This window comes from Indicator indicator, chromosome 6 (assembly GCF_027791375.1).
Source record: "Indicator indicator isolate 239-I01 chromosome 6, UM_Iind_1.1, whole genome shotgun sequence".
Taxonomy (NCBI): Eukaryota; Metazoa; Chordata; class Aves; order Piciformes; family Indicatoridae; genus Indicator; species Indicator indicator.
Genome location: NC_072015.1, coordinates 8,358,905 through 8,374,218, shown reverse-complemented (window position 1 = coordinate 8,374,218; position 15,314 = coordinate 8,358,905). Strand labels below are relative to the sequence as shown.

The 15,314-nt window shown below is 41.6% G+C and overlaps 1 protein-coding gene across 1 annotated transcript in view; it reads right to left on the bottom strand.

Annotated features, from left to right (window-relative positions):
• Positions 1-5,988: 5,988 nt before the first annotated feature.
• Positions 5,989-15,314, bottom strand: part of HIVEP1 (HIVEP zinc finger 1) — a 60,622-nt gene continuing 51,296 nt past the window's right edge. The window contains exons 7-8 of the mRNA XM_054381956.1: positions 10,066-10,583; positions 5,989-7,143 (exon numbers count right to left, since the gene is read on the bottom strand). Coding sequence (XP_054237931.1) covers positions 5,989-7,143; positions 10,066-10,583 — 1,673 coding nt within the window. The remainder of the gene's footprint in view (positions 7,144-10,065; positions 10,584-15,314) is intronic.

Here is a 15,314-nt window from a genome sequence, read left to right as displayed (position 1 = left end):
AGGCTTCAATAAGGTCTCTCCTGTGCCTTCTCTTCTCCAGGCTACTCAGCCTCTACTCTGTCTTTCAGAGCTGCTGTATATGAAATGCAGCTGTCACCTATGTCAAGTATTTTGCTTCTCAGGAAGAGGAATCCAACCGTAAGTTAGTTATGTGTCATCATTAAAGCACCTTATACACGAGTGGCCTGCAACTGGGACTTCTGAAGCCCAGAGGGCTGTTGTAACCACACTGACTTAACAAAAAAAGGGAACTTCTAGGAGTATTTGACTTTATAAACAGCCTTTAGTTAGCCTGCTTCTAGCACAAATGCCTTATGCATGGTAATGGCTTTTAAATACACTGAAGAGTACAGCCCAAAACCAAACAGGCCTTAACATTTGACCTTACTGGGGAAAACAAGCCTGCTATTACCAATGAAAACTAAGCATGCCTGGCTAATTGACTTATCTTAGACAAGTTTTGTTTCCATGACTGAACTGTAGGAATGTAAAGTCTTGCCATCTCCCAGCCAGTGTGGTTTCCTTAGATCTCACATGGAGTCCTGAAAATCACCAGCCACCTCCTAACATTTTGACTAGTCTGGCCAGTATAGAGAAGTGGACAAACATAACACCAGTAACATCTTTACTCTAAGGGTTTTTTTTCCCTTTTTTTTTAATTCAGCATTTTTGGAACATAACTTGAACATCAAATCATTTAATTACATGCTGCTACATCCTTTTTGCTGTCTGCTCATCCACCCACGGACATTCCTCACAAAATTACCTAATAATGTGAAGTATTTTAAAGTATCTTGTTTTTGTCCTAAGCCAGCAATAGAGTTAGCAACCCAGTGTCTAGACCTAAGCCAGTGGTCTCATCCTCAAAAACAGAAGCTATAAATGGTTTCTGTGTGGTGTAAGTCTCTGGTATTTTATGTAGCATTAAAAATGGCCATCCTTAGGTGCTGAGACTCCAAGCAAAGGAAAATTCCTTAAGATGTGGAAAGACAATTCTAGTCAGGTTTAAGCCATTCATAATTTAACATTCACAACTAGAGACTGACCACAACAGCCACCGAAGATGGATGATACCTGTTGTGTTATAAATCATGAAAGCAAGGTAAGGATTCCCTGCTATGAGATGTAACTGGTCTCAAAGGATCTTTCAAAAGCAACTGAAGCAGTGGGCTGTCAAGAGAAGTCAACTGAAGGCTATTTTGAGCAACCACGTCTTGTAAACTTTCTGGTTTCTCTGGCTTTTGGAAAGTCACTCACACTGAAACTGAACATTTTTTATTCTGTTTTGATGAAACCATGCCCATGTTAAACACATTGGAAAGGCAGTTTAGAGGTTGAAACTACAGTGTTTATAAAAGCTAGTGATGATTATATTGCAAAAAAACTGAGAACTTCTGGAATAAGCTGTATAGCAAGAAATTAATTTGATACTCTGCTTAACATACGTCAGTAAATGCAAGGCAAGACAAATCTATGCAGCATGTTTAAGTGTAGAGCATGTTATGTCTTTGTTTTATGGTATATCTTTGGGTTTGGAGCAGGACAGACTGTGTTCAGCCTAAGTGTGTTGTCTGAGGTGAAACACACACAATACACATTTGAATTTGTTTGCATGCAAAACACTGCATACAAACACTTTCTGGCAGGGGACTGACTGATACAGACCATCTGTGGGCCACAAGTCTCAGGGCATGATTTGTGGAAACATTAAGCGTAAGTCTACAGCAAGTTGCTTGAGAAGTGAAAGGCACAAAAGTGTGAACAGCAGCAGTATTCAATGCAGTGGTGGGCATCCCTGAAGCTACTACATTTGTTTGGTTTCAGCTCTGGCCCAGCTGGGAGGTGGATTTAGGGATGTAATGCTACAGCTCAAGAGATTTAAGGCTAGTTACAGCAAACATGTCTGTCTCTGGCTTAGGTCTTGTCCTAAGAAGTCACAGGTAGGTCATGCTGTAGCTTATTAAACAGGGAATGTAGACACGTTTAGTAGAGTCCCCAGTGTTGTTACATGGACAGCAGGGGCCCATGCTATCCTCAAAACCAGATCCCCACATCACCAGCAAACACCACACTGAAAGGAGAAATCAGTTGAGGTCTGAGTTGAAAGAGCTACAGGCTAACATTCAATTCCTCTTTAGAGGGGACTTTAGACAGATAACAGGGACACATCTGCATGGATCTCACAGAAGCTGCCCATGTCCTTACTGTAGCTGTGTTTGTGCCCAGCCTTTAGCTAGCACCCGCTTGCACCCTCTTGATGAGATTGTGTGAAGCTGGCAGACTGTGCCCGGGTGCACTGCAGAGCAACGTTTGCCCTGGCCTTTTATTGTTTAAACAGCTGTGCTGGATTTACCAGAGGGTGTCTGACAGAGGCGTTAAAAGTTGATCCCTGAGTAAACAGCCCCGGTGCTATTTACTCCAATTCAGCTGCAGTAATTTACACCATCTGAAGAGCAGCCTAATCCTGCTCTGGCAGATCTTTGAGATGTTTGCTACTGACTGGAACAGGAGGAACCTTGTGGGGGAAAAAAGTGCAATTTCCCCACTCAGGACAAGAGAGTAAAGATACAGCACAATTTAAAGTAAAAGGAAACCATACAGAATGAAACTGCAATTGTCACAGGCTTGTGCTGATGCAGGATACCATGAACGCTGGTGTACAGTATAGATGTTGGTTACATACGTGATTAAAATAAACCTGTTAGACACTAACAGAGGACAGATACAGAGTTTAACCTTCTCTCAGGTCACACTCCTACTTTGTTGTTTGGGGTTGGTTTTTGTTGTTGTTTTTTAAATTTCTGTTGCACAAGTTGTAGAGGTACCTCAAGGAATATCAATGTGGACCATGCTAGAGGGAAGGGAAACATTTGAACAAGGTTAGCTGTATCTGCACTAGCCACTAATCTTTTAATTGTTAGTGGCAATCTTGCTTCAAATACAGCTCATCTGCTCTGCCTGGCTAAATGTGGTGAGGGCTCCCTATCCATCAGTACCCAGTCTCTTGGTCCCTTCCCTCTGTTGTCCTGCTGTTAACTTACCAAATGACACACACCTTAACATTCCTTTTAATGACATATCTGTTGCCTTGTCATTCTCATTCTTCAAGGTAACGCTTCTATATTTTGACCCTGATGTCTTCAGAACACCTGGAACAGAAAAGAGACACATGTAGATCACCTGATTCACAAGGTTCAATTTCCTGTTAAATTAGTGACTTCCTGGAATTAATCATTGAACATGAGCACACCAGAAATTACTAGTCAAGTAAATATTTCAGATGTGTATATAGAAAATCTCTGGGGTTGCTACTTGGTTAGCAAAATGAGGGCTTCGGGGCATGGAGAACAGCAATTTTTTACTGCTTCCTTATGATATTCAAAGCAACAGTAATACTTGTGATAGCATTCAAAATTTTAGCTACTTTTACATTGGTGTAAGCCTATTTGATCCAGTCATCTCTTTTTTTTTTTGTCATGCTGGGGACATATATGCTGAAATGAAATTAACATAGTTCTAGTTTACTTAAGTGTCCATTTTAAAGAAGCTAAAACTAATGCAAAGTTTCTTGAGTTCATTAATAATAAACCTTCACTTGATTCCACTAGCCAAAGTTTTAGGCTCTCAAAGCATATAGAGTGCAGCATTTTTTTTCTCTGGCTGATTCAGGTAATTTCACACATTTGGTATAAATGATAATGATATAAGACACGTTGACATCACTACATGTTCATAAAAAGAACACACAGATGCACAGTGACATTTCACACAGTGGTTGCACATAAGACACTCACAGATTTGAAGTTTGATGTTGTGGGGTGCTGAGGACTCTTAACTCTCATTAAGTTCAGTGTGATTTGAGTGTGCTTTGTGGTTCAGGTGCTCAGGCCCTCAGTGAGGCTCTGCACAGTAAGGAATTATACCAAGTCATGTCTGAGCTGAGAGTAATTTCTCCTTTCTAGGACGTGCGTTTCTAATTGCTGGATTAGTACACCTGGCTGATAATCACAGTAATAGAAATGGTTTTCTGGCACTGAAGTGCTCCTCCTGAAAGTTAATAAAGCTCACTCGACATCGCCTACAGTTCTGCAACACACCGTAATGGAATCATATAATGAGTACAATGTGAGTACAGTACAAAAGCCACTGTAAAGTTAACAACGGATCTAGGGTACTGCTGCTCTTGAATACGAGCAGTACAACGTCTGAATTACACCTTTGAGCTGGGTACAGGAGTTAATTTCTGAACAACACAGCCCAGCTCACATTCAGGTTCACTCCTGATTTTTTTTCTATTTGCTTTCCACCCTTCCAGTTGTTTTATATGTGCTTATCCTTGATTATTTCCATAAAGATGATCATGCTTCCAATTTTCTACTAGAATTTGCTTGTTAAAACGGATTTATAAACTTCTGTAAGAATGTGATGTAAGGACACAGCAAAAAACTGCCTATTTAAAAATTACAGCATGATTCCCAGGTAATTTCGAAACTCTTAGGAATGTGGAGCCTTGGAAGTTTTTAAGACCAGGCTGGATGGAGCTCTGGGCAACCTGATCTAGTGTGAGGTGGCAGGGGGGTTGGAACTAGATGATCTTTGCCAATTCTATGATTCTATGTGAAAACTTGTCTCCTGCAGTAGTTGATCTTTTTGTTAATATTTTTTTGTTTTCATTACATGCAAAGACAATTTTATTACATGTCATTATTCTGGGATCCATCCATGTCTTGAATGCCCATAATGACCGATCTGTTGATATAAGGGCACATTATGTGTAGGGCCTCTAGTGCCTTTTTTATCCCTGCATGGATAAGGCAAAGTCATACTCAGGGAGAAATCAGCTTTGTCTGCCTGTAAACAGCAATCACCTGAAACGCAGTCTCGTAAGAAGTTGATGGTAATGCCAACCCTTCATTACAGCAGTGGCGCTTTCACCAACTGAACGGCAGATTTTGCAATTAAGAACACACAAAGAATTATTCCTTGCTTGTGTAACAACATTTTAATGTCAATAAAAGTGATTTTATAGTTCACGATTACAAATTAAAAAATATTTCATCTTGACCCTTAGGCTATTTTCCCTCAGGGAAGCCTTCAAATTTTAGTTAGGAAGTGTTAAAAACACAAGGTGGATGGATGCTCAGTCTGCAAAAGGCTGGAGGACTCCCTCCCCACTTTGCCATCACCGGATGTTTTAAAATGGAAGGTTTTGCTCTAAGTGAGTTTGAAGACTGTATTCTCTCTCTTGTGGCAGGTGGAACCATGGGGGGAAACACCACCACCAGATCCTTTCAAGCTGACCACAGCTGGAAGGGTACAGTAAACGGAACGAGTCAAGCGCCTCTCCCTCTACTGGGCTGCATCAAGAAGGCACAACATAAGCGATGGTAAAGTCAGTAAACAAAATTTTACTGTAATATTTCATAACACAGATACTGTATTTCTCTTTAAAGTGTAAAGCTACCGTCTTACACAAGAAAGATGGACAGACCCTTTTTCAAGACTAATATGGATACAATAAATATGGAGTTTTACATACTAGATCTGTACACAGAAACTTTGTCCCACAGCCATAAAAATTTACATTTAACAGTGCAACATATAATTTAATCCTTTATTTATCTGACATAGGATGTTTACTTACTAAACACAAGCAACTACCTGGTTTTAATATACATATTTTATATATATATATTTTATATATATATATTCAACAATCTGTACAGGTTTCTAAACATAAAACTCCGAAAAGGCACAATTGTCTATACAACATGTACAAAAATGGCTGGAGCTGACAAGAAACAACAATTATTGGTCAAGAGTTCATGATTGCACGAAGATTAGTAATGGGTTTGTGTCAGAAAAAAAAACGTGCTTTAAGGAAAGGAAGGTTTGCAAAGAAACCTGGAAGTGTTATAAAAAAACCCCAAAAACAAACAAACCCCCCCCCCCCCCCCAAATAAAAACACAATGAAAAAAACCCCAAGACTAAGTTGCTATTACAAGTCTATCCTCATCGTCACTGCTGCCATCGCTAAGCTGCACCGTGTTTTGCCGCCGGGGCAGGGCGGCTGGCCTGTGTACCTGTCTGTCCGGGGAGACAGTTCGGTGGAGCGGGGACTTGGGCAACGCGTCTGGTTTCACCTTGGAGCGAGGCTCTGCTGGGGTAGCCCTCTTCACCTGGAGGGAAGGGACATCGTGCTTTGGCTTGGTGGACTTCACAAGGGCAGTCTTTTCAGGATCTGCTTTCCCTGGGCCGTTGAGTCGCACGTAGTCGGTCAGCAGGGCAGGCTCGGCGTGGATCTTCCCACTGTACTGCTGGCCGCCTGCCTGAGGAGAAGCAGCCCTGCTGACCTGGCTGACCTCTGTGGTGGGGAAGCCGACAGGAGCTGGCTCCAGCTGGGCTTCACAGGTTTTGCTGCTGCCTGAGGCAGGCACCTCGGAGGCTCCCCGCCCCTCAGCACTGACAGGGCCGACGGAGGGGATGAGGGTGGGCAGGGCGATGTTCAGTATCTGCAACCCAGGAATGTGGGCCTGTGGGCTGGGGTTGCCCTGCGAGGCCGTGCCGGCAGTCAAAACCTGGAGACCCACAGCGTTGAGGGTAATTCCCGATGGGCGCATCTGTGGAGTGATGTTCGTGTTCGCCAGGCCCAAGATGTTCACTGTCTCCATGCCCAGTGGTGGCAGAGGCTGCAGGCTGGGTGTGCCAAGACCTTGAATGCCTGGCACGCTCACCTGGCCGATGGGAATGCACGGCATGACGCTGTTCACCTCGGCGACTCCCATGGGAGTTGTGGTGGTGCCGGGCGCCACTCCACCCACCTCACCAAGGGTGCTGGTAGTTCTGTGAATCACGCTAACAGTGGGGATGGTGAGCTGCACCGGCCCTGCCTGGATGGGAACAAAGGTTGAGTAGGTGGCCAGGCCAGCGGGGACCACCTGAATCCCCCCAACTGGCACTGTGCCATAGGGTGCCTTGGCTTGCCGCTGTGAGTGCAAGGGGAGGTGGCTGAAGAGGTGAGTCTGAGGAGCCCTTGGCTCAGTGACTTGCTTCTCCTCTGGGATTTCAGTGCAGGGCGTCACTTCTGTCATCTGCATGCTGTGGTCCACAGGTGAGGAGGGAGAGCTGACGGATGGCGTGCCCTGGAAGAAAACAACATAAACGTGTTAACGTGGTGACCACCACTATCCCTGAATGAAATGAAAACACAAGGTAGCTGGAAGGGCTTCCTACACTCCCTTTTAAGCAAAACCAACAACAAATTGGTTCACAGTATACTCTGCCCAGCTTGAACAATGAACTAATTTCCTTCCTTTCTTTTCCCAGCTCCTTCCTCACACACTAATTGAATTTTCCTCCCCTAATTACCCTGGCTAATTTCTCTTGAACACTGCCACTTGAAAACATTGCTGAATATCCTTTGTATGTGTTTTTTAAGGAGCGAGAAGGCTTTGGAGAAGTTTTTTCTGCCATCTCAGGCAAGAAGGTTAAATAAGCATAAACTGGCATTTTTGATGCACTGAGTTCCTCTCCTGGAGCCATTACAGCCTCCAGCAGGCAGAGGCTACATCACAACACATTTGCCAGTAGGTGCTTCTAATATGGAAGACGGGTGATAAGCAGTGACAAGAGATGGATGATAACTAAATTAATGAAGACCTCTCCACATTTTTATTTGTGTATTTTCTTGAAGCGTCAGTGGTTCTATTTGATGAAGGAGTAGAATCAAATGTCTTTTCCATCAGAAACAACTGAAACTCAAAATCCAAATATTAAGGTCCTACCCTTTTTGTGGCAGGCAGATACAGTGAACAGAGATTTTGTTCTCTGTCATACTACAAAATCACTCCAATTTACATTTGCTGCATGGACTCACAGTTCTTAGAAACAGAAATAAACCTGTGTCAAACAATAAAATCACAGAATCACAATAATGGTTTGGGTTGGAAGGGACCTTAACGATCATCCAGTTCCAACCACCCTGCCATGGGCAGGGACATCTCCTACTAGATCAAGTTGCTCAAGGCTCATCAATCTGGCTTTGAGCATTTCCAGGCTTGGAGCCTCCACAGCTTCTCTGAGCAACCTGTTTTAGTGCCTTACCATCTTCATGGGGACGAATTTCCTCCTAATGTCTAATCTAAATCTAGCTTCTTCCAGTTTGAAGCCATTGCTCCTCATACTGTCTCTACATGCCTTTGTACAAAGTCCCTCTCCAGCTCTCCTTCAGGCTCCCTTCAAATACTGGAAAGATGCCATAAGGTCTCCTTAGACCTTTCTTTTCTCCAGGTTGAACAACCCCAACTCTCTTAGTCTACCTTTACAGAAGAGGTGTTGCAGCTCTCTGATCATCATTGTGGTGTCTTTGGGATCCACTATAACAATTCCATGTCCTTGTGTTGGAGGCTTGAGATCTGGACACAGTACTACATGTGGGGTCTCATGAGAAAGGAGTAGGGAAAGTAGTAGGGAAAGAATCACCTCCCTCAACCTGCTGGCCACACATGCAGCAAAAATTTTCACTGTTTCTCCTTGCCAACAATCTCACTATTTTAACTTCAGTAAAAAATAAATAGTGTAGATTTTCAAAGAAAAAAACCAACCCACTAAGTACTTAAATCAAGATTAAATTTTTACTTAGTGGCTGCTTTTGAAAATTTCCTGATGATTCTTTTTTCTCTAACTGCAAACATACATATGCTATTTGTACATGTTGACTCATCACAGGGAAGGCAGTGATTACTCTGGGGGGACCTTACAGCTGCCTTCCAATACCTGAAGGGATCCTACAGGAAGGCTGGAGAGGGACTTTTCATAAGGGTGTCTAGCAATATGACAAGGTGGAATGGTTTGAAGCTGAGGGAGAGTAAGTTTAGACTGGATCTTAGGAAGAAGTGCTTCAGTATGAGGGTGGTGAGACTCTGGAATAGGTTGCCCAGGGATGCTGTGTATGCCTCCTCCCTGGGGGTGTTCAAGGCCAGGTTGGATGAAGCCTTGCACAGCCAAATCTAGCTGAGAGACATCCCTGCACATGCCAGGGAGCTTGTAGTAGATGATCTTAAGGTTCCTTCCAACCATTCTGTCATTCTGGTTAAACTACATTATTCTGGATAGCTCTTAACACCTTCATAGCCTGCAGTAAGAATTCAAAACTCTCAGGAGCCAGCATTAGGGTCTGTCAGGTAAGGGACTTGTACTGTCCCCAATGCAGTCTGTTAAAACATTGCTGAACTGCAAAGGCTTAACACCTGCCAGTTCCCTTCTGAGATTTCTTCAACAGAGTTTTTAAAGACAACAGTCACCAAAATTACTGAATTCTCCTGCAGCTTCACACACAGGCTGACCACATTTTTCTGCATACTGCTTGGAAGAGTCTTGTGTCTAGAACAGGCATGGGCAAAACTGACCCTTTTCTGATCAAAATGTTCTTTCAGCTTGAAAAAATCAAGAGCACTGGGAACTCAGGTCTCAGTTCTGTGCTTGCCTCTCCTTTTGTTATTGTGCAAGAGCAATCTTCTAGCTTCTTTGAACATCTGGTGCTCTTTCTAATTCTACTAGTAAGCAAGTCTGGAGGACAGATAAGCAATTGCACAATTTTTTTTTAACAGCAATAAGGCAAAAACCATTTGCGACTAGATTAATTTCCCTTGGGAAAATGATTCTGTCATTGTATTTCAGAGTGAAATGGCTTCTGAATTCTATCACTTTCCTCTGAAAACTACAAACCCACCACCATACATTCATTCTACACATCAGTTACATCCCTTTTTATTTGAAATACGATCTATCAGCTCCCAACTTCAGCTGAAATCACCATGTTACAATTCAACCTTTCAGGGAGAATACAATCAAAACTAAGAATCTGAAAGCAGTGCTCCTACAACATCACTGTTTTTACAAGTCCCACACATCTGTGCTTTGATTACTTTCAACTTTTCTTTAGACTCATCAGCCAAGCACTCTAAGCACAAAGGGAAAGGTGAAAATTTGATCTTTGATCTTCAAAAGAACTTACAAAAAGGATGTAAAATCCCATTCTCTCCCCCAGGGCCATACACTCCTACCTTTGTAACAGCTGCAGTTGATATCAAGGGGTGGCCCAAGGCTGTTTCTGGATCAGGGTAATCCACAGACATCTGGTGACCTGGAGACGTAGGAACAACACCCACTAGTGCCACACCAGCACTGCAGGGACCTACTCCTCTCCCCTGGGCTTTATCTTCATGTGCTTCCCGATGGGTGAATTCTGCTGGTGACCTGGAGGTCGTGCTAACTGACTGCACTGTGCTAAGGACTGTCATCTTTGTCAGCAGCGCTTTTGGGAGACCATCCATAGAGTCTGTGTGAACCCCAGCGAAACAGTCTGGAAGTCTGATGTCTTCATCAGTGCTGGCAGTGTCCTGCAGGCCCTGTCGAGAGGGGTGATGCTGGGGGCTGGCTGTCACTGAGGGGGTTGTGGATAGGACTGACTCAGCCTGGCTGTCTTCATCATCATCTTCATTGTCATTGTCATCCTCATCTGCCCCATCAGACTCCTCCACGTCATATCCTGACCGGTCGTAGCCAAATCTTTGCTTCTCACCTGCAAAAGTGGGAATTAGAAGATAAGTCAATGAAAGTCCCTGACTGATTGGGAAGGATGTGAGAGGTAGTAATTAGAAACACAAAAAAAAAACCACACGGCACGTGCATTTTTCAGCCACGTCCCAGTCCATCAAAGCAACAGGGACGATTTCCATTTTTGTTTTTATTTTCCAGCCTACGTGTTTGACAGCTACATAATCTTTCATCTTCTGCTTCCATGTTGTTTTTAACCTTCTGCATTTGGTTATTTTCTTTTAAGCCTGTTACAATCATTTGCTCCAAGTCACCCTTCACTCTTTTGCTTGGAGAGAAGCGAGCAGATTCCTGGTTCATTAAGTTCTCAATGACGACATACAGAGCTGCTCTGCCAGCCTTAGTGGTGGGATATTCTCTAGCTGGTTCTGACTCATAAGTGGGTGTCCTTGTACTTAATATGAATCACTACTGCAAAGATTTTTGTAGGATGCAAACAGAAAGACTGGGGGCTGTTAGTCAGGAATCTGTCTCGTTAACAGGCAAAAGAGACCAAAATTAGACCTTACCAGATTTCTTTGCTGATGTTTTGAAAGGTTTATGAGCAAAATCACCCAAGATGTCTTTAGGAGGCAAGACAGCCCTAATCCTATCAAAACTTATTCATGAAACTTTGCTCACATGAAGAAGGCCTCCTGACTTCCAACCTTAAAATCAAACTGCTGCTCAGTGGTAAATGTCTCTACAAACTACAGCTCTGCTGAAGCTTTTCTCCTTCTTTTATATCGTAACTTGGAAGGAAAGAATCGTCTCCAGTAAAGAGACAGAAAATCCCATCTGCTGTATGTGATTCCAAGCCAGACTGGGATCATATTTTAGAAAAGACAAAATGCTTTGGATGCACTAATATTTTATCTTTGATTAAAGGTCTGTCTGCTGAGCTCTCCAAAAAAAGCCAGCATAAAAAAACCAAACTTGGCTCTGCAAAACTGCTGGTTAGTTAAAATCTCAGAGATCCTGTTCTAAGGAAATCTACATGGTAATTTACCATCAAAATAAATGATTCTAAAGAAAAAGCAAACCATTAAAAGAATTTGAATGTACTACCAATGCTTCAGGCTGTGATGTTACAAAAACCAAAATAAACATCTTGAATTTCAGGTAAAATAAATGGGTTTAATTGAGTTACCTCTCAATAAGTTACCCACCAAGAAGCCTTTCTGGTTTCAAATGAGCAGGGCAATTAGGAATGAGACTAATAGCTGCTTTGAAAAAAATCCCTCTATAATGACTTTGCCCCTCTTTGCCTACACAGTAATTTGTACATTAGCTAAATATGGAAAATAAAGATTTCCCACACTTACTACAGCAGACGTGAATTAAAAATACCCCTAAATCCTCCAGGTCATTGGAATGATGCTAATAAAAATATTTTTTAGAATTTTAAACAGTGTTCCTTTGTAATTCTCATCTACAGACAAAGCTGTTCACAGAAGAAAAGATATTTTAGTGGAACAATGAATTCAGTAAGGCCCATTCCAAAAGTGGGGCAAGTAGGATTGTTACAAATACTGTTAAATACCACATGCTAAACTTAATTTTTTTTCTCCTGTACTTCTGTCATTTCTCTTCTTCACAGTGTTTCTCCATCATTAATTTGCAAAGCAAACAAATTTACAATATTAGGACTTCTACATATGTTAACATTTATGAAGGGAAATAGTTTCCCTCAATGTCTCTGTAACAGATCTCAAAGACTTCTCCATCTGTTGCATCCAAAGCGTGACCCCCATGCAACTCTTTAAATAATGCATAGGACACTGCAAAGCCTCAGGTTTCAGTCTGGACTCCTTAATTTTGATCTACTTACCAACACTGCATGACTATTCTCTGAGAAATCCTACTGTTTCTGTTCTTTTTCTTTTCTCCCTCCCTCCACATGAATCTAATTTTCTGTGACAGTTGATGTCAATCACAGGCGACTGTCTCTACTGCAAGAGAAACTACCTTAAGTGATTAGACTTGTCACACTTGTAAAGCAAAGCAAATACATGCTCAAACAATGCCCTGATTTAGAATAAACTATCTTTCATCAAAACCAACATTTAAAAATGCTGCAGGATTCACTAGCAAATGCTACTTCTGCAGAAATTTTCTGCATACCTCTCAGATTTCTAGAATAAAACCATGCAAAGAGGAAGGGGAACCGTGTGTGGGGCACAAATTCCTTACATGCAGGACACTGTGGGATATCATTTCCCTCTATTGTTTCCCTGTTTACCTCCACCCTTTGTGCATTTGCCAGCCTCTATTTAAGCGTGGTTACCTGGAGCCAGAGCCTGTGGTGTGGGCGAGGTGACAGCGATAAACGCTTCCCTTACTCCCACACACTGCTGCAAAACATCAGATGAGAAAAGCCCATTTCTGACTTGCTTTGCTTTGGTGATGCACAAAGGAACGCTCTGCTCTGGCTTTTATACCTGTGTGCATGTTTGGCCAAATAAGAGGTGCCCAAGCCTTCATAATTAGTCATCCCATTAAGCATCACTGTAAATCAGTGGAGTTGTGAGGGGATCCAATGCTGGGAGTTTTAAGTGGTGGAAGACCCAGGCAGGCTGTGGGTCTTTCTGTGAACGAGGCATCAAATTGAGGCCTCAGGGTGAAAGATTTCTTTCCAAGCACTGTCTTGTTAACCAAGTAATATTGGCCTTGATCCATTTGGTAATTGTACGCAGCCTACTAAAGTTCCTTTGCAGGTTTAATTGGGCAAAAATTAATTCTTCACTTCCTATCTTAAAGTAAGCACAATTATAACCATATGTTTGAGTAGCTGATATATATAACTACAACTGACTCCATTTCCAAACGGAACAAAATGACTTCTGTGTTCAACTTTGTATGAGGTTGCAAAGCAGCATTGGATATTTTAGGATGAAGGATGTGTCATAAATTTAAAGGCCACTACTAGCACATGGAGAAATGGCTTTTGGCATGAAAGTTCACAGGATTAAAAAAAAAAAAAAGAAAAAAAAAGAAAACAGGAAAAAAGTTTCCCACCATTAAGTGAAGCCTTTATGAAAACCACTTCTTTTTCAAATTTGTAAGCCTCCCCATTTTAACAGAAAGACTGTTCAGGATTTCCTCAGTCTTTTATAAGGAGTGTTTTTAGAAGGGTAGAGAATGTTTCTCATCCTCTGTCAACTGCTGCAATCTTTTCTTTTAAACCTTTAGCGAGAATCTTCTTCCTGGACTTCACAGGAGAAAGGAGAGCTGTTGGCTACAGACATGAACTCCACAAAAAGTAGGAATAGCTAGAAGTAAAGATTTAATAGAAACATGAACATAACTTTTGGTCACATGCCAGATATATTTCATAAAAATTAGTTTTAAATCCTAACTAAGTGTATACAAACAATGGGCAAAAATCATCTCAGTCCTTCATTTATTTTGCTGTCAGTCAGCCCTCAGTAAGTTAATCAGCTCTCTATTGTATTTGTAGCATTAATGAGCTTGTTGGCTAAAGCTCTGTGGTATTGACATTTTGCCGTTAAGAGGAAAGAAAAAGCTTCAAGTTCTTTAACACAATAGCATTAGCTGGACTTAACAACATCCTAGCATGTCCATTAGTGAAATGCCTGCGGCTGCTAAGTCCATGAACTGCTTTTTCCAGTTGGGATGGCATGACTTAGGTAACTGAAATACTTATGTTCTCTAAGTTCTTTGTTTTATTCCTGCAGGGATCCTTACTGTGTTTGGTTTTGACAATGGCCATCTCATTATCATCAAACTGCAAACTATTGGTTCTTCAGAATATCAAAGCATTGAATTATGATAATATCACCAATTAGTCTGTCACATCACCTGACTTGAACAGAGAAGGTTTCACCTCAACATGAGGAGAAACTTCTTCACAACGAGGTGACAGAGCACTGGAACAGACTGCCCAGAGAGGTTGTGGAGTCTCCTTATCTGGAGACTGTCAAAACCCACCTGGATGTGTTCCTGCCCTAGGTGATCCTGCTTTGGCAAGGATGTTGGACTTGATGATCTCTGGAAGTCCCTTCCAACCTCTAACATTCTATGATTCTATGACTTATCAGGCCCTGCTAAAGACTTAGCAATTTCTATGTGAAATCCAAAGATAAAAGTTCAATGGCTTGTAACTCTTGTCATATGTGGTTATAACTCAATCATACTTAGGTAAGTTTTCACATAAAGAGTAAAAAATGTTTGGTTTTGTTCTTTCACTGTCAGGAAGAAAAGAAAAACCTGAAAATCTAAGTCCTGACTGCTGAAGCGTTAATGGTCCTACAACAAATGGGCAGTTACATAGTTAACTAGAAGACTGCTACTAGTTCTACTCATACAGATTAAATACATGGTTTACTAAGTATCTGTTTGCTATCTATTTCCATCTAAATTTAAATTTACTAAATGTATTGGCTTTTAGCACCCAAGTAATACAAAGCAGTGTTTATTGCCTCAAATTGCTAAGTAGCTTCAGTTATGGATTAGTACTACATAAAAGCATTTAAAATTAAATTACCCATTCTGTATTATATATTCTCCATCAAACATACACTATGCCAATAAAGGCAGAACTATTTTTTAGTATGCCATCATATTATCATCAACTTGAAAGTAAGGTCTCTGTATCATCCGTGTTTTTCTTAACAACTACACACTTAGACTTGCTTTCCACCTGTTGTGTTACTCTTATAAGAGACTGTTCCACAACCATTGAAACAACTCTATA